General features: G+C 30.0%; 2 protein-coding genes across 6 annotated transcripts in view; one reads left to right on the forward strand and one right to left on the reverse strand.

Annotated features, from left to right (window-relative positions):
• Nucleotides 1-4,127, reverse strand: part of LOC105112943 (TOM1-like protein 2) — a 5,589-nt gene extending 1,462 nt beyond the window's left edge. The window contains exons 1-3 of one of the 2 annotated variants that reach the window (XM_011008871.1): nucleotides 4,019-4,127; nucleotides 2,669-3,235; nucleotides 1,649-1,894 (exon numbers count right to left, since the gene is read on the reverse strand). In XM_011008871.1, the coding sequence (XP_011007173.1) occupies nucleotides 1,649-1,894; nucleotides 2,669-3,187 (765 nt within the window). In that variant the 5' untranslated portion in view covers nucleotides 3,188-3,235; nucleotides 4,019-4,127. Of the gene's footprint in view, nucleotides 1-1,648; nucleotides 1,895-2,668; nucleotides 3,239-3,918; nucleotides 3,981-4,018 lie in introns of those variants that run through there. The other variant, XM_011008872.1, reaches the window with a different exon arrangement.
• Nucleotides 4,128-10,109: 5,982 nt separating this feature from the next.
• LOC105112944 (peptidyl-tRNA hydrolase 2, mitochondrial-like) lies at nucleotides 10,110-15,759 on the forward strand. Of its 4 annotated transcripts, XM_011008876.1 has the most exons (8): nucleotides 10,110-10,305; nucleotides 10,400-10,705; nucleotides 10,797-10,855; nucleotides 12,096-12,155; nucleotides 12,287-12,356; nucleotides 13,167-13,236; nucleotides 14,039-14,065; nucleotides 15,153-15,759. In XM_011008876.1, the coding sequence occupies exons 2-8, from the start codon at nucleotides 10,481-10,483 to the stop codon at nucleotides 15,200-15,202; spliced, it is 561 nt and encodes a 186-aa protein (XP_011007178.1). In that variant the 5' UTR covers nucleotides 10,110-10,305; nucleotides 10,400-10,480; the 3' UTR covers nucleotides 15,203-15,759. The 4 variants fall into 4 exon arrangements, with proteins under 4 accessions (XP_011007178.1, XP_011007176.1, XP_011007175.1 ...); XM_011008874.1 differs by having other exon boundaries at nucleotides 10,110-10,355; nucleotides 10,464-10,705; nucleotides 14,039-15,664; XM_011008873.1 differs by having other exon boundaries at nucleotides 14,039-15,664.
• The last annotated feature ends 3,596 nt before the right edge of the window (nucleotides 15,760-19,355 follow it).

The following is a 19,355-nucleotide window of genomic DNA, read 5'->3' on the forward strand; positions in this document are numbered from 1 at the left end:
CTTTCCCTCATACATAAAAATATCATTTTCAAGGAAAAGAAAAACACATGGTTAAAAAGAGTCAAAATATTTTTCCTCTTTCACACAGTTTTCAAGTAATATTTGTACACGGTGCTCAATGTTCTAGATCATTAATATTAAACTAAAATATATTGAAATTTAACCTATTAATTTTATTTGAGTTTTGACCAAATTAAATTCATCGCTCTGAAATTGACATGAAAAGAATTGAGTGCTGATACAGCCCCTATATTTAGCCATATTTGCACCTCCTAGAATTTTGTTCAAAATCCACCGCTAATCAAACCATTATTTGTACTAGTAAGACACCTTATCTTAATTGTTGAGGATGAGTTTTGTTTTTTTCACATCATTTACATAAACAGTAGTACAGCATGATTCCCCAAAATTCAAACAAACTAAAATTTGAATCGATTTCATGCCTTCATGTTCTTGGAAAGAAAAAGAAGAAGTATTAACTTGAAAAAGCCTATTTCCACTCGTTTATCTAGAATGATTAATTGGACATAGTAAACAGTCATAATATGACTGCACTGGAAACAATCATTTTCACAGCTGACCCTGGACAAAGACATCAACATCTACAGCCAAAAGACCCAAAACTAATCACTTTTATGCATGATCTTTAAAAATAATAATCATCAGATAATCAGAACTCACATATGCATGCTGCCATCCCTCCCACCAACTCCTAAGAATCCCTAAACGTATACCAATTCAGCGGCACTGATTTAATGCAAATGAAAAATGTTAATCAATTAGAACTTCAAATATATGCACATACCTTTTTCTAACGATATACATGATGTATCTTGAATCATGCATGTATAATTTGATAGTTGCATGGTATCGCATGATGGAGTTGACACATGGGGTTATATTGAAGCTTTGGTATGAGAAAAGCATAGTAGTATTCTTTTAAGCAGGATGACTGTTCTTGAAATAGCTTAGGAATGTTCAGTTTTAAGGTGAAATTCTGCCGAATAATTTTTTTTCTCATCCATTTTCTGGACACATGGGAAGCCACCAAACACTCTTTGATCAATGATTCGTGGGCAGTTTAACAAGGTTCTGGAAACAATAAAACTTGGCATGCTCATAAAATTGAGTCATGATTGAAGCAAAATCACTATTTATGAAGTCAGAATTTGGAATTGTTAAAATCACTGATAGAATTGCAATGTTAAAAGGTTTACATTCTATCAGTTTTTAGTGTCTTATAAATGAATAATGGAAGTATTCATTTTAATTGTGACACTTGGAATTCTTTTAGTGGACTTGAGTCATCAGGGATGGCATTGAAATAAGCACCACTGATTGATTTGACTTGAGGGGTCAATTAAAACAATAAAAAAAGAATTTTTAGATAGGATTCTGATTTCTACTTTTTTTTTTCTATATTAAAAGTTTTCACTATTTTTCTTAAAAAGGAAAATTTTATGCATGTCCCAAATAATATAAAATAAGATTATAATGTGATGCCTTCACCATGGAATAATAAGGGTAAAAAAAGGTCATATCTGCATATAACCGAAAATAACAACAACACCAATTTTTTTATCTAATCAAAATCAATACATCCACATCAAATTAATTGAAGATCGAGAACTTGCGAGATTAGAAATACCTGTAATGCATCTTGTTGAGGTGAAGAGGACAATACTGTCATGAGAAGCTCTATGCTGTTTCTTGCCACATCAAATGCTTCCTTTGTCTGTTCAGCTGTAAAGCTTTGCAGAGGAATATCATGCTGAATCTGATGTGTAAGACTAGCATCCACTTCTGGAGCCGACACAGAACGAGGTGGGGTGAAGATAGGCACTAAACTCTCATTGTCACGACCAGGGAATCGGATACCCCTTGATTTTAAACTCTTCAGAAACATAAGAAACGGTCAAGAAACAATAATGGTTTGACAAATCATAAATCTGCATGAGTCAAATTATTGCATGGATATATCTTCTATAGCAACACTGCACAATAAAGAACTTGCATAATTTTCTTACAAGACAATTTATTTCCACAGATATTCAAAGCAAACAAATGCTTTCTCAAATTTAAATATGGAAAACACAAGCAAGCACAGCCTAGCAGTTGCATACCCCATAGTTTCCTTCAGCAAAGAAAGTTAAGAGTCCTAATAACTCCAGTTTATTTGGTTATTATGTAATGGAGGTGGGCTACCCATTGTACAGCCCAAGAAGGCCCAGCGGGTCTCCTGATGAACCCAAAAAAGTATATAAATAAGGAACACTTCATTTAACTTCTATGGCGCATTTTTACATATTTACCCAGCCAACTTGATCGAAGTGATTTTGATAGTATGACTCCCTTTCAATCAAGATTGTATGGGCTAAGAATCACATTTCATCAAGCAGAGAAGACTTTAGGCTTTACACTATAAGAAGGCTGAAAACCAAATACAAACCAAAATCCAATTTGATCCAGTAATAGGAGCTAATAGGACAGAGAGAAAAAGGGATCGCATAGCTGAACTTGAGACAGATATTTGCATTAAACTCAGGATAATATTCCCTTGAAAACAAGCCATAAGGTAATTGAAAATAGCATGTTCCTTTTCTTAACCCAGTTTCTTAAGGCAAACATTCAAAAAGTGAGATCACTAAGAAACAAAAATAAGGAATACCTTGTATGTTTCTTCATAAACAGGTAAATAACGCAGCTCACTAGATGACTCTCCCCATGCTTCAATGAGCATCAAAGCTTTATTCCTATTATTGACAGCAGTCTGAGGATCATCAATCAACTTCACCATTTCATCAAGAACCCTCTCAGCTGCCACCTCTGAGAAAGCTTTCTCACAATTCTTAGCACATGTTTCAAGCAACATTAAAGCTAAATACTGTACCCTAGCATTTTTTATCATGATCCTCTTCTTTATTCCACGAATCAATTCAACACTACTAACTTTTTCATGATTGATCATATCACAGATATCAAGATTCATGGCCCAATCAGGCTCATCAAGCGTCTCAGCTGTGGCATCCTCAACAAGTTTATCTTCTTGGTTAGGACCTTGTAATAGCTCCTTCACCTTGAAGCTCATTGAGCTCATGCCTGCGCTCATCTTTCGACCCACCTCGGCACCTCCAGTCTTGAGGAGTTCACCAAAAGCACTGACCTTCTCCATCAAATTGTCACTCATCTTCACAGCCTTTTTGAAATCCTACTACCAAATCTTCAAATTGTTGCCCTGAAAAGCCAATAACCAACATAAATCAGAACAAAATCATGCTATGTCTCATAGCTGAGAACAAAAGGGAAAAGAAAAGTGAGTTTTTCACATTCTGAAGTGACGGGAGACAGAAAAAGATTCAAATTTAACTTCCCTTTTTAGCCCTAATTTTTTTCCTTGAAAAAACAAAATCTAATTAGAGAATATTAGAACAAAAAATTGAGCAAAGTCAACTCAACTATCTTTCATAGTTGATCAAAATTCAGAATTTCTCGTTCTTCCTAAACCACACAAAGATAGAAGACTAAAAAAATCCAAAAAACCCTCAAAATTCTGCTACTTAAATTGATGAGCTGAGGATATTACAAAACCTAAAATTCACTGAATGCTGTTTTCTGGGTCAATCTTAGTCTTTGTGTGTGTGTGTGTGTGTGTGTGTGTCAATCTTAGCATATTACAAAACCTAAAATTCAAAACTCATAACTACAATTCTACAAACCCAAAATTCCTTAATCTCCGAAAGCCAACCTATTGATCCAAAATCCCAAAACCCCGATATCAAAAATAAAGAAAAACAAAGTCACAAGAAAACCACTGAATGCTGTTTTCTAGGTCAATCTTAGTCTTTGCGTGTGTGTGTTAAAACCCCAAAAACACTCACAAATCACAAAACTATCGTCCTTTAAAGAAAAAAAAACCGTCTCTTCTTCTTAGACATGATCAGATCAAATTAACGACAACAATCTGATAAAAAAAGCCACTTTATCGTTCACTTTTAAGAAAAATAAGAAGATAAATAACCTTAGCAGTTTGTTGTTGTTGAGTCGGAGTCCGTAAAGACTTGACGATGATGATTTTTCTTGGGAGCTGTTCCAGTTTCTTATAGAGTAATGTTTCCGTTATTTTATTTTTCGTTCGTACTTCTTACATTCACGAATAAGTTATAAATTAGTCCCTTTATATTTTTGAGAAACTGCTTAAATAGTCCTTTTACTTTTAAAAAAATAATTAATTAGTCTGTACCATCCCTTTCATATCCTTTTTCAATCAATTTTTTAATTTATTTATTAAATATAGAGAAGGTAAGAAAATAAATAAATATTATCTTTCACTGTTTGTTTGGAATTAGATTTTTTTATTTTTTTTAATTTACATGGAATATTTGGATGAGCTTATAAACATCACGATTAATCCCATAGTCATAGATGTCGTAGCGGTCCAAGTTATATTTAAAGAATTTTATTGGCTTCATTATTAAATATGTTGCTTTCTTGCTGGCTTGTTACACGGGTTTTTGACCTGTCTCCTTCCACAATTCAAACTTTGGGAAGCAGCATCGTCGTTTCGAGTTTAGAATTTTATTTTATTTTTCCTTGCCCCTCTTTTGGTTTGTATGAGAATTGATATGCTGTAGCCGTTTACATTATTTTTCATGGAACTTCGCCAGCCAGGTTCATCCTTTTTTTTTTTTGGGAAATCAGTAAAACTCTATCAAATTTAAAGCTTGTCACTGTTAGAGTCCTAAAGCCCAAGAAGCTTCCTAACCATATAAAAAGATATATTTCTCAAATTTTATATCTTTTTTATTTTAATTTGAGATATTTTTTTTATTTTATATTCTTTTTACTAAGATACATGTGCGCACATTTCTAATATATCAAGAATGAGAAAAAAAAAATTATTGAGTTCTCTTTTTTCTTTTCTATCACCTTTTTTTTATTTTGTTAATTTTATATGCTATGAGAGCCTTTCCTTAATAGAAATAATAACTTTCATAAATAATCTCTCTTGTATTTTTAATAATCAAGAAAACAATGTACTTTTTTTCCTCTTAACTAGCCAACAAACTACAACAATATTCTCATTATTATCATTGCAAAATACTTATCATTATATCTTTCTAGAACTAATGAATGGAAACTAGTTGTTTTAGAAGGTGTGATTCAAGCCGGTTTTTATTAGGCAATGCTTGTGTATCTTTATTGATGAATTAAAGCCATGTTCGTAACCCTCTTACTATAAAGAATGTATTCATCACCATACCAAACTTGAATTATTTACACTATATTCAATATGATCAATTAGTAATAAGCACTTTAATTATATATTTTTCTATCGATGTATAATTTCATATGATTGATTATCAAACCTCTCGCTCTATTTGAACAACCCTAGAATCAACTCTAGCCTTTTCATTAATAACTTGAGTTATGTCTTTCACTCTAGCCATTTTTGACTTGTAACAAGTATTTGAAGAATCAATTTCAGCTTATCTACATTGTGGAAAAGCATATAATGATGAATTGATAATAATTAATAAGTCACTCAATCTCACAAACTTTAACTTATATATATATATATTGAAAGATCTATTATCAGAGTTCAAGAACTTAATAGCTATATCCAAACCTATTACCTTCATGAAATTGCATAGCTTCCTCATAAGTTATAAATTTTTATATAAAAATGACTTTTGTAAGCTCTTTATTAGATCCATATTTGTTGATGATGTAATTATCTTTTCGGTCAACATTGTTAGATAGTTCACTTCCATTGATAGAGGTAACAATTTTAACTTCAATTTTTTTTAGTCATCTTTTCAATAACGGATGTGGTAGAAATTAACAAGATCACCAAAAAGAAATTTTTAGCCAAATAAATGAATTAGAATGGAATCAACCATGGTAAGGCACCAAAATCTAAAGCCAAATATGTGATAGCTATAATCATAAGCCTTGCCATGTTACCTTTATTTTTTAGATTTTGGTTTTTTTTCTAAGAAAAATTATTCGGCCTCTTTAATTTTAGACCTCTCATTTTTGGACAACACTATTTCAAATTGTCACTCTCTTTGAATTATGACAAATCATGGTATCTTGAACAAATCATGTCATGCTAGACATTATTAGACACGTTCATATAGAGTTCTACATTAGCTTTGAACAACTTAAAATAGACGATGATAAAACAAAACTTAATATCTTACATTTAGGCTATAGTTTAATTCATATACCTCAACATTCTATAAAATTATATTCCATTTTACATGTTCTTGAAATAATTAATCCTAATTTTTTATACGATAATTTTCTTTAGATACTGATAGTTTATTTAAATTTCTTAGTCATTTCTATCTTATCAATGATAGAGTTTCCATAATCATTCTCCTATCTAGCAAAATTAAAAATGGTAGCAATTTTAGTATTGTAATAACCTAAATTTTGACTCTTTAAAAGAAAAAAAAATGCAAAAAAATACAAAATGTACCAAAACTCTAAAAAAAACATGTTTTCAATGTGATTATCGATTTTTGGTCAATTCATATTTTTTTACCTTTTTTACTTATTGTTTTTGTAATGATAATTTTTTTAAAAAAAGAAGAAAAAAGAAAAAAATCAATTAAACAAAATAGAAAATTTTTAGTGATTAAAATTTAATTAAAAATAGTAAGGCCTAATTTTATTTTTTTAAAAAAAGTTTTGAATTGTATAATGTTGTTTTAAAAAAGAGAGATTTTTTTTTAAAAAATAAAAACTAGAAGGAGGAGTTTGTGGAGAAATTAAGAAAATAGTAGATGGATTTGGACAATTTTAAAAATTTAATATGAAAATAATATTTCAAGTAGTATAAATAAATGATTATATATATAAAGGGGAGAGATTAGAGAGAGCATTAGCCACAAAAAAGACCCTATATAAAAAGCACTCTTCGTATCATTCTGTGCACACACCAACATTACATACACATTAAAACACTATTTCTTAAGAAAAAAAAAAACACAAAGAGAGGACCAAAACCCATAACCTCTTCAAGAGAAAGAAAAAACACCAAAATAATAACCCTCATTCAATCTCACTAAAAGACCAGTCACTATCTTGCCATTACCAAGAACAACATTGTCATTAGTCATTGTCATCTCTAACAAGATGACATTGGCAATAACTGTACAAGATGAAGAAAAAAAGAATTAGTCTAAGAGATAAAGTGAAGAAGGGGTAAATGGCATAAGAATAAATGCTAGCCACCACCACACTGATCATTCATATTACCACCATTCTTTTGATCCATTAGCTTTTGCCTAAGAACACTAGACCAGTCGATGTTTTATTCTTTCATATTAATATTAAGAAATTGATCATTAAAAAATTAATTATATCATATATGACTTTTCAAATATGTAGAAGATTGTGACATATTTTTAAACATTACACTTGATATTTAATTATAAATAAATTATTTTTTAATTGAAAATAAGTTAAATAGTTTAATTAATTTAATCCTAAATTGATTAGAATCATAATATATTTAGGTCAATATATTAGGAACTTAATAAATCATATATATTAAAAATCATTGGTAAGAAATAAAACTAGAATGATATATCAAGTATGACATAATTGTAAATAAGTTTTAAAAATTAAAAATTAGAATATAATTAATTCAATGAATTACAATCTGAACTTAGAAAAAAATCAAGTAAGGGCTTGATTGTATAATTTTTATAAGAGACATGAAATAATATATGTGATATTTTTTAGGAGTAAAAGTGATATTTTACCATTAATAAAGTTAATATGTTTTTTTTTAATTAGAAAACTATGCCTCATACTTTTTAGATATACTTGAAAACATAATAAAGAGTTAGCATTCAAGACATAATAATCTCTCTCTCTTAAAAGAGTTTAGAAGATTTTTAATTTAGTAATTCATGTGGATTACTATTAAAGAGTGGATAATTAAATGACTTGGGTTTTAGAAACTAACCTCGAAAAATCTTTCACTCTTAAAAAAAGAAAAAATGATCTTTAGATAATTTTCACACAAACCTCAGGATTGTCTTTTAGGATCTATGAGACTCTTAAAAAAATTTAAAATTATAATTTTCATTGTGATTTATGTCTTTCAAGAAATCTGACAATATGGTATAGGTTTCATGGATTGAATCTTTATAATGAAAAAATTTTAGTACGTGAAAAGGGATTTAGGGATTTTTTTTATAACAAATAAAGAATTAGAAGTAAACTGAGAAACCTAAAATTACATTTAAAAGCTAAAGCATATATAGTTGTTAAAGTTAAAATGATTAGCTAAAACATTTGACATGTCAGGCATGTTTTAAATAAAAATTATTATTTAGCACATCATACTTGGTTGATTTGATAAAGCAATTTCAATACAAGTATGGCGTGGTTGATATTCTAAATGGGCCAACAAAATATGATATTTATATAGCCATTTAAATATAACTTTGGACTCGAGTATGCTCGATACTAGAGAAGAAGTATATTTATTTTGGTCTACTATTCAAGTAAAAATCCTTGTTACTCAATCCATATTTAGTGTCAACCTAATCATAGGCTTTAAACTGATGTCATAAGAAATGAGCATGATACCATAACGAATTGGACATTTCATAACTTGTATCCTCTAAGTAATATCAACTTTAATTTCATAGCTTTTTCACTGATTGTCTTTATATATGACTTGTTTTAGTTTGGCTAGTGAAATATCTAATTTAACACTTAGAATTACACTACTTCCTTCGAGTAATACTATTGTTGTCATTTACAATAGTATCACAATAATTATATAATAATGCCATATTAAAATGCATATTATGTAAAATAACAAAATTCAATGGTATCATATAACAATCTTAAATAGCAATTAATTTATCTAATTTATAACTAATTGAACCATAATAATCTTGTTTACATAAAAAAATAAATATTTTTGTGTCATATAAATAAAAAAAGTGTTTGTTCACAACCAAATAGGAAAAAAAAATTTTTGAAACTAATTTTTTATAGTGAAATTAATTAGGGACTATACTTGACTAAGAATCATGATTGACTAAAAAGAGTGATCGATCACGACAATAAAATTTTATTAATCAACCAAAAAATTTAGTTTTATTTAGAAACTTTTTTCCAAACAAATTAAATTAATCAATGTTATAAATTACTTAAAATTCATGGGAGTATCAATAACAACATAAGATATAGTTGAATTGATATTAAAATTTATCACTTAATCTTCTTACATGATATAAATAAATTTATATAGAATTATATTGAAAATTTGTGTAAAACTCTAACACTATAATAACATAAATAGGCCATATCAATTATTAGAAAAACTAGTCAACCCTATATTTTTTAAATTCATGTAATTTATTTATCTTCCTTTACCTATAGGGTTTTATTGCTTTCTTTTACCATTTTTTTTTTTTGCTTTTTTTTATTTCTTGCACTTTATGATTCTTGTAATTTTGTTTTTTTCTTAAAACTCGTATGCTTACATGGTAGTGTCTTTTCGAACAAATAATCTTTTCCAAGGATTCAAGATCTGAAGTTATTTTTTTTTTATTTTATTAACGTGGCTGTTCGGGTCAGTTTGCGCGCACCACGACTAATCCTACGGGCCCTGAAGTTAACGACCATATAAACCTCCAGTGGCCATCATATGAGCAACCAAAGACTCAAACCTGAGACCACAAAAGAACAAACCTCTTAATTCCAAGTCTTTACCACTTTATCACCATTTAGATGGTCAAGATCTGAAATTATTTGATAGAGATAATTGTTGTAGGTTCTAAATAAATTTATTTGAAAATAAATCTCAAATAATAATTAATTAATATATCTTCCAACATTTATCAATTCTCACCAATCAGATATAACTGATCTAATTCATACCCGATTGGTCTATAAAACTCAAAAACATTATACATTTAACGGAACCCTAACATAACAAAATAAATCCTAACATTGAAATCACCAAATCACAAAAAAAAAAAAAACAGTAGAATTGAACAACGATGTTTTGATACCTTATAAAGAGTTTTTGTTTTTGTTCTTGTTCTATATTGTTCAAAGTAAGAAAGTTGGTGAGGAAGAAGGAGAGAGGAATGAAAAAGGGGAAGAGTGTACATGATCGACTGATGGAATACATTTCTCCGAGGAAAGACAAGGTTCTCAGTCTGGAATATGGATGCAGCATGTAAAAGAGAGAAAATAAAAGACACGAAAGACCACTCCATACATAGAGTCAAGAGTGTTCTACCTGGCTTAACCTAAATTGCAGAGGTAGGAGAAGAGCGCTTCTCAATTGATTTTTTTTTTTAAAAACTATACAGGTGATTATATCTTGCTATTCTGTTCATTTTTTGTTTGTTTGTAGGCTACAGTTTTGATACAACAACAGCAACAGCAGCAACAACAACAATCTAGGGTTTGCATTGCAGGTAGAGGAATTGAACTAATGGATTTGAGCTGGCTTAGTGCCATATTAGTTGGGGCATGCTGCCTTGCTTTAGGTTATTGCATCGGGACACGCCGCCCTTTTTGCTTCTTTTTAAGATTAACACCAAAAGTGGTTAGAGACACGGATACTAACCCTAGTAGTCATCATGGAAACAAGAACATTAACTCCAAAGAACCACTTGAGACTGATAAGCTTGCTGATATTCTTGATGATTTCAAGATGGTAACGCATGTTCTATCCATCTGAAAGATGTATTTTCCTTTTATTATTCTTTATTTGCTTTTATCTTTTAACCTTTTCTTTTTTAATGTAGGTTTTGGTTGTTAGAAACGATCTTAAGATGGGAAAAGGGAAAATTGCAGCTCAATGCAGGTTGCCTTTCGTTAATCTTCAAGACCCCTCTCTTTGTGTTAGCTATCAGTGGAACAAGGGAACTGTATCTTGCTTTATCTTTACTGAATTGTTATCTCCTTTACTTGTATTTTTCTAAATTCAGATAGATTTTGACTAAAGAGGCTCAAAGATGGCATTCTAATTTGCTATGTTAAACTAGTTTTATCTGAGATTTGAACACCTGATTGAATTATTTTCTGGGTTTAGAGACTGTTTTCTTCTTTGTGTAATAGACAAACAGTTTTTGAGATACAAACAGACCCTTGTAAGATAGCTGACCAATCTTTCTTTTGCGGACCCAAACTAATTATGATATGAGTTTGACAACATTTGTATAACAATTCATTTGTAGAAACTTCATTAATTGCAGGTTTGACAATGGAGAGATTATGTGGTTATTAAAAAAATACTTTAATGACTGATTTTCTAGCTTTTTGACCATGTGCATTTTTCTGAAACCAGCTACCAAATACCTTCTGTAAACTTATATCAAGGGAACAACCGGAGTTCTTCCTGGTTCTGTAGTGCAAGTAATGCTTTAATGTGTTATTAAATTGTTTTATATTGGCTTGTCATCATATGGAGAACTACATTGAGACATTTAGCAAGTGAGTTTAAAAACCGAATTTTTTTCTAAAGTAAACATGACCTTAGCAAGTGAGTTTGGATATTTTAAGGACTATTTAGTTGCACAAAAGTTTGGGTTAGAGATCTTCTGCACTGGGTATATTGTGGTTCACGGCCTCTTTGCATCCCTGCTCTTATCAGCTTAATTGACTGTTACCATGAATGTCGCACTGCTACATGGCTTATATATCCAGTTGACAAGTTATTGATTTAGTGGCTTATATTTAGATCTGTATTTCAGTCTCATTGATTTTTTGAAGCAGTTGGAACCCAGGGACTGGAGGGGCTACTTTTAGCAATTGCTTTACCACAATTGTTATTGGATTAAAATACAGTTTTAGACACCATATCCACTCATCTCACCTTTCCCTGTTTCTTTTGCTTGCTGAGGCAGAGTATCATTTGTTACTTTAATTACTGTTCTCATCTGTAGTAAATAGTTGCTTACTTAACACTTAATTTCTTTGAACATACAGTCCACCCATTTAATGATAGATTAAGACGATCCTCATTCACTTATCTTGCATGTTATATTTTCTAATAATGAACACTTTTCTAGTTTTTTTTGATTGATTTTTGTGCTTGGTTTTAGTCATGCAACTTTGGGTCTGTATAAAAAGCTTCTTCACCGAGCACCCAAGGCTTTAAACAGGTACTGCACTTACTATTCTGAATGATTTGGCCTTATAGTTATGCTTTTCCTCCTCACTTTTCTTTCTTCCTTTCTTTCTCTTTCATGCTTCTTCTTCCTCTTTCAGTTTCAAGGATTTTGCAAATATGCAGGTGGGAGATGTGTGCTCAGCCAAAGGTGGTCGTGAAAATTGAAAGTGAGGAGGACATGCTTGTTTTGCAAGTCAGTATGTCATAAATATTTTTGTCATCTCAGTTAATATCATCAAATTGATAATATGAGATTGTATTCTTTTTTGTTTTTTCAAGGAAAAATAGACGATATCATCTAAATTGCTAGTCTATAAATGCATAGCAAATGAATTCCATGTGTCAAATTTTATATGTTCACAGCTGCTAAAACTTTGCAGCCTGGTGGGATATTTGTTGACACTTGAAATTGCCATCTCTCTTGATGACAAGTTTAGTTACTCAGCGAATTTTTAACCTGTTCCCTCCCAGGTTGTAGCCCAATTTACTATACCTACATAAGTTTTTACCTGTGCCAATATGCAGCATGGTAGTATATTTGTTGACCTATTCATCAAATTAAACTGAATATCAGTTGCCGTTGGTGTGTGCATCAGATGAGAACCCTAAAAAAGAAAGCAGGTATCAAAATCAACTCTTAACAAAAGCTTAGAAAGTTTTCCTAGTACCTCTTGAGATTCTTGGGTATGTATCTCAGTTGAACATCTGAGCTCATCTTTGAAGTCAATTTCTCTTTTTCAAGACTTTTCTCAACCATTGCATTTGTGTTCACTGTTAGGTTAGTTAGATTGGTAAAAAGATCAACCAACTTATAATGCCTATTTTTAATTTTTAAGCTTCATTGGCTAAGACTATCTTTTCATTCTAAGTCTGATGTTTCAACTTTGCCCTTTTATTTTACTGTTTTTAGTGCACTTCCCATTTGTTCTTATTATGTTTACCGTAATTTGTTCATTTATCTGATCTGGTTCACTCTAAAGGAATTCATTTTCAACTTTGACAGGACAGGGCAAAATCACTTAACTTACCAACCCATATTACAATTGATGCAGGAAGAACACAGATTGCTCCAAGTGGGTTGCAAAGCTGATTCGTTTTTTTTAGATTGACCATGATGTTGGTATATGATTGCTAATAAAATTTCACTTTCTTGGGGAGTATTATTTTGGCATTGAACTTACTAGGAGTTTTTCGTTTTTTCTTTTCTTTAATTTTTAGGCAGAATGGTTTATTCATGAGTTTTGTAGAATCCAACAACAGGCTGTAGAAAAATGCATTTAAGCTGTAGTTAGTGGAACATGGAGGGTGGAGGCAGAAGAGTAGTTTGGCTCTTCAAAAAGGAGAAAGCAAGGAACTGCTCGAATTTTTTTGAAGTACAAAGCCATATGAGATGTGGTTTTTTCCTTACAAATTCCCAAGAAAGTAATTGTTGATGGAGTTGATGGATTAGGATTAGAAACTTAGAAGTATCTTGAAACTCAAACAGGCAGCCCTATTTTTGACTGCATAGGTGATCGTAACATATTGACTCATTGAACATATTAGCAGTTGCAGTTCTCTTAATCATGTAATTGTTATTTTTCTCAAATGAACATGAGATTTTGATAGTATGGATGTTTTTCTATATTCTAATGGTGCAATAACAAGCATGAATAAGATTAGCACGTTTCCTTGAAAACCATAGAAAACCCAATCTTTCTTCCATTTCGATTTTTTTGGTTATGGATGTTACTCCAAATGCTTGATTTGCTTCTTTGAAACTCTTTGTACCAGAATGTCTGTTCTAACAAGCTTGCTATCCAATTTACCTTAGAGTGCATTTTCTTTGGTCACCAACAGAACTTGGACTGAAATTATTTTTTTCTGTTGTTTCAGATTCAAGAACAGTGATGGCTATTCTGGGTAAGAGTTTCCGTTCCAGTATGCTTGTGCCATATCAATTCTATGATCTGTCTGTTTTTGATCTATTTGTATTTTGTTTATTAAATTCACTTTACATGAGATCAAAAGATGGCCTACTAAATCGTGAAATTAGATAGAAGACTATACAAACTACATAAACTAGCTTTCAGAAAACATGGGAATATACGCAAAAAATAGTAAATATACTTTTACCACATTAGCAATAGAAAATGTAACTTATTTACTTGTCAACAGTTATTTACTCGAACTTCACTGTTAACCTTCAAAGTTCAAAGTTCAGTATATAATTAACTTAAGATATTGGTGGGTGCTTCCAAATCTTATTTTCTAGAATATCTTAAATGGCATCTTATGGGACTGAAAAACTAACAAGAGAAATGATTTGGTGGAGTCTGAGTGTTGGTAACCATGCTTCCTTTCTCTAGACCTCCATTCCCTTTCCCCCCCTATAAATTCTATAATTAGTTGTGCTATGTCCTGTTGTTTAAGAATAGGAGTATGAGAAGCAGTGAACATCTGAGATTTATTTACTAATTCAATTGGTGGTTTGAGTTTGTCGGTAGGCATTGTCTTTTTTATTCTCGTTTGGTCCTTGGGATTGTTAAATTGGATAAGGAATCACTTCTCTAATATTCTTACCGAATGAACTATTGATTTAAACGTGGTTTTAGTTTGGTTAAGATACCAAGGTGGCTGGCTGATTAAGCTCATAAAATCACGATATTATCATTTCAAAATGTGGGTTTAACATCCATGATTTCTATTTAGCCCTTGATACCACCAGAAACTTCAAAATGGAAGTGTCATTCAGATAATGCAATGTAGTTTTGCTTACTAGCAGACAGCCACTATTATTTTTTTACCCCAACATCACTGAGAGACTGTAAAGGAAAGTAAAAAAAACTTAAATTTCACTGAAGTCATGTTAACTTGTAGTCATGGAAGAAAAAAACCAAAAACACAAGGCAAAAAAATCTTTGCTCTGTTGGTGCACCAACTTTTTTCCTTTACATTGAGAACCAAAAACAGCACGAAGTCGGTCTATTCTCAACACTAATATGTGCAGGACCTGTTGGAGTGGTTGATGATGTCACAGGTGGACTGAAGCTTTTGTAGTAGCTTCTCCACCTTGATAAGCCGTACTGACTGAATTTTCTGAAGACCTTACGGGCAATGCATAATCTTCTACACGTTTGAAGGAAATTTGATCTATCAATATATGAGAAATGCAGTCTGCAAGGCCTCATGAAGCAAATTAATGGTCATTGCTTTTAACATTATGGTGGCGAAAATTGCCTCGCACATGGTGGTAATTGTACTGCAAGTGATTTGCGGAGATGGGTAACAATGATTTCCCTTTGATGAACGAACACCCGGGATTCATTTCTTAGAACACAGGATTTGACATCTCTGTTTCATTTCTTAATTTGGCATCTCTGTTCCTATCCAATTAACTGCCGCTTTCGTTTTTTAAACTTGTATTCATGTTCTTTGCTTTCTTGCCTCGTTTGACCCCAAATGTTTGTTTGGTTATTAAGAAGACGATTGGTTGACAAGAATGAGACGACTTAATGAATATTATGTATTTTTCTTAAAAATCTTCGTTTTTCAATAATTCTTGTGAAGAGCGAAACCGAGGAAAACTTTAAATATTAAGGTATAGATTATAACGCTCGTCTTTTTTCTTCTCTGAAAAAAATAAATTGAAAAGGCATTGGAGATGCTGATTCTTAGATATACTCATGTATTCTGATAATGTCTTTACTGTGCTAATATTTGGAATTCAAGTGGACGTGTTTGTTCTTTTTTTTAATCCTAAACTAGTTTATTGTATTTGTTTTTTTCTTTCTAATTTCTAATAGGTTGTTTTCAATTATTTATTAAATAAATAACTGTTCATAGCTATTATCTTAAAATGTTTGAATAATTTTAGATAAAGTTTACATTTACTTTGTTTGATTTCTTTGACAAAATCATGAACATAAATTTGAATTATATTTCAATGTTTAATAGGTAACAGTTAACATAAGAACACTTAGAAATTGCTATATATATATATATATATATATTAAGTTGATTTAGAAAAGTACTTCTAAAAACTAAATTGAAAACTTTCTTATGATCCATGACGAAGTGTTTTATGTTACAATGGATGTTGGTAGTCATTATTTTAACACCATTTTACTTTAAGTATGTTTGATTGTATCATAAAAATAAAATGATCAAATATTACATGCTAGGGGTTATTTTGGTTGTGTAACCTATATGATTAATTATTCAATGTCACATGATAATATTTAAATTTTAATATTATAAAATTACAATGTATTTTTCCCACATAATTATATCATTATAATAATATTTATGAATTCTTTTGTCTAAAATAGTCCTTTATTCAAATAAATCTACTTATTTACGGTTGGAAAATGTAATCTTACTAATATCCAAACGAAGCGTAATTACCTTTGAGTATCTGACAAATGCTTTAACGAAAATGAAGTTTCCATTTATTGAACATTCAAATGGATTTGCTGGGCTTCTACCTTGGTGTAATCTATCATTGAATATACAAAATTCTTATCAAGCACTAAAAATAAAAGCTTCAAAAGTATCCCATATTTAAAGTTTGGGCTATATATAAAAAAAGGAGGATATATATTAGGTTATGGGCTAGACAATAGTTTGTAGGCTGATTTGGCAGACGATAATAAATAGAATTGTAATAGTATGCTTGTAGTTCTAGCAAATTTGCAATTTTCATTACCAAACAACCTAGAAAATACCAAAAAAAAATAAAATAGGAGTTCATGTTTTTATGTTAAGGAATTCCCTTGCATGTTTTAAATCAATTGAAAAATCATCTAGTAAATGCAAGTTCCATGATCCTGAGTTAAGTTATTTTTTTCATTTAAAACATTCAGGTTATTTAATTACTTCGCAAATTTTTAATTTGTTTTTTCATATAAAAATATCAACAAATTTTAAATTTGTATTTGAACATGAAATATCACCTCTAAAAACTCCTTCAGAATTGAACAATGATGTTTTAGAATTGAACAACGATGTTTTGATACCTTATAAAGAAAAAAAAAAAACTTTGAACAATATAGAACAAGAACAAAAACAAAAACCTAAATATATATGAGCATAACACAACATACCATGTATTACGAAGAATTAAATATATCATTATTTTGATTATAAAGAGTGTCTGATATAGTAGTTAGATTTAGTAAAAGGGTTCTAGATCGATATTGTATCATTGAAACTAAAAAATAAATGTAAACCCCAAATTAAAAATAAAAAAATAGAATGTATTTTAAGCAAGTTTAAATGAATATTTAATTATAAGAAATACAAATATAATAATAATAGTTGTGGAACCGGTAAATCTCCAATTATAATGGAAGTTCTAGATGAAAGAAAATAATAAAATAATAAATAATAAATAATTTAAATTGGGAATAGTGTATGTTCTAAGGTTAGTTGATGAATGTAAATAAATTCGTTCAAATATAGTATCAAAAACTTGGATAATTACCTAGAATTAATTAAAGATACATGAGATAATGGAAAAACTGTAATTTTGTTAACCTGCCGCAATGAAAGAGAAGGAAGGGCTTCCTTCTTCTTTTTCTCTAAACTTCTTAGGCAAATTAAACTCTTGAGACATTATAAATGAGATTAATAAAGTTAAACACATAAATATAAGAATTGTTAGTGATTAAAGTGAGAAGCAAAGTAAGGTTTTAGAGAAAGAAACCAGGAAAGAAAAAAGAAAGAAGAAAGAAGAAAGAAGAAAGAAGAAAGAAGAAAGAAGAAGAAGGATTAGTGGAAACTTGACAGGAGGCGTTCAAAGTTCATATAATCAATTGGTAAGGTTTTTTAAACCAATCCATCCAAGTTGGAGGGAAATTTAAATGGTTTTGATTAAAAAAAAAAAAATCTTGAAATTTAATTTAGGGTTTATTATTGAAATTTGGGTGTAATTAAAGCAAATGGGATGAAATAGTTTGTGTGGATGCAAAATTATGGAAAAAAAGAAGTAGGAAATATTTTGGTAATGGAGGGCAAGGACCGACCATGTTTGTTGTTAAATTGGAAGTTGTTTGTTTGAGTTAAATGTTTAAACATTACATGAAATTAAGGTATGTGCTGTGACATTGATGATTAGAAATGGATTAAATTACTTTGCAAGTATTTAATTGATTTTATTAGTATATTGTGAATTAGAGTATATGTTTGATATTGGGGAGAAATTATGTTATTGATTTATTTGGATTTAGTCAGATTAGCTTATTTTAATGGAAATTCATGAACAATTAAAGATAGAATCATGATCATGCAATGAACCTTATGATCAACCGAGTATATAGTTTTGGAAGAAATAAGATAATTGGTAATAAATTTTATCAATTGTGATTAATCATGTAGTATTAATGAAATGGTGATGATTGAAAAAGAATAGTTAATTTTGTATATTAAAATCTTTGTGTTTACTTGTCAAAAATTATAAATGAAAGTTTTAAATATGATTTTTGAATAGTTACGAGCTTGTGGGATTTTATGAAGATGAGATTTGTGGATAAAATATATGATATTTTCATGTTAAATATATTGTTAGAAAAAAATGAAACATGTTTGTAGTCAATAAATAGTGGTTTGACTTGAATTTGGATTAGTCGATTTGAGAGATATGTCCTTTTTGAAATCAAAGAAACATTGAGAGTCAGGCAACCACCAGGAGGAGCTAGGTTTATTGGAGGAGCAAGTAGGTGTCTAAAACCTTATTTTATTAAAATTTTATATTTTTCTTTTTATTTGTAGTTTTTCTTAAATGTTGTATCATTAATGACTGAATTTAGAAATGAAAATCATGAGAATCATGCTTTGAGATGGAATAAACTAATGAACGAGGATTTATAAATTAAATGTAAAATAGAGGTTTGAATTGAATTAAGTAGAAATGTTTACTTGTTTATACTCATTGATTTCAATGATAAATATATAAATGTTCTAAAACTTAGCCTACCATGCTAACGGTAGCAAAGAAAATAATATCGATATATTGATAGATATATAATATATTCTGATACCTAGTGTACCATGTTAATGGTAGCTAAGGAAATCATACCGTTATTAATTGATATATTGACAAACATATAAGATATTCTAACACTTAGTCTACTGTGTTGACGATAGCTGGGAAATGATATTAATATTAATTGATATATTAACACACATATAAGATGTTCTAGTTCTTAGGTTA

The sequence above is a fragment of the Populus euphratica genome, unplaced genomic scaffold, assembly GCF_000495115.2.
Source record: "Populus euphratica unplaced genomic scaffold, PopEup_1.0 scaffold378.1, whole genome shotgun sequence".
Classification (NCBI taxonomy): domain Eukaryota; kingdom Viridiplantae; phylum Streptophyta; class Magnoliopsida; order Malpighiales; family Salicaceae; genus Populus; species Populus euphratica.

Excerpts from the sequence above, each read along its gene's own strand:
- LOC105112944 (XM_011008874.1), top strand. The coding sequence starts at position 10,481 with ATGGATTTGAGCTGGCTTAGTGCCATATTAGTTGGGGCATGCTGCCTT. Across the intron at positions 12,156-12,286 it reads GCACCCAAGGCTTTAAACAG|GTGGGAGATGTGTGCTCAGC; the intron begins GTACTGCACTTA and ends GCAAATATGCAG. Across the intron at positions 13,237-14,038 it reads AAGAACACAGATTGCTCCAA|ATTCAAGAACAGTGATGGCT; the intron begins GTGGGTTGCAAA and ends CTGTTGTTTCAG.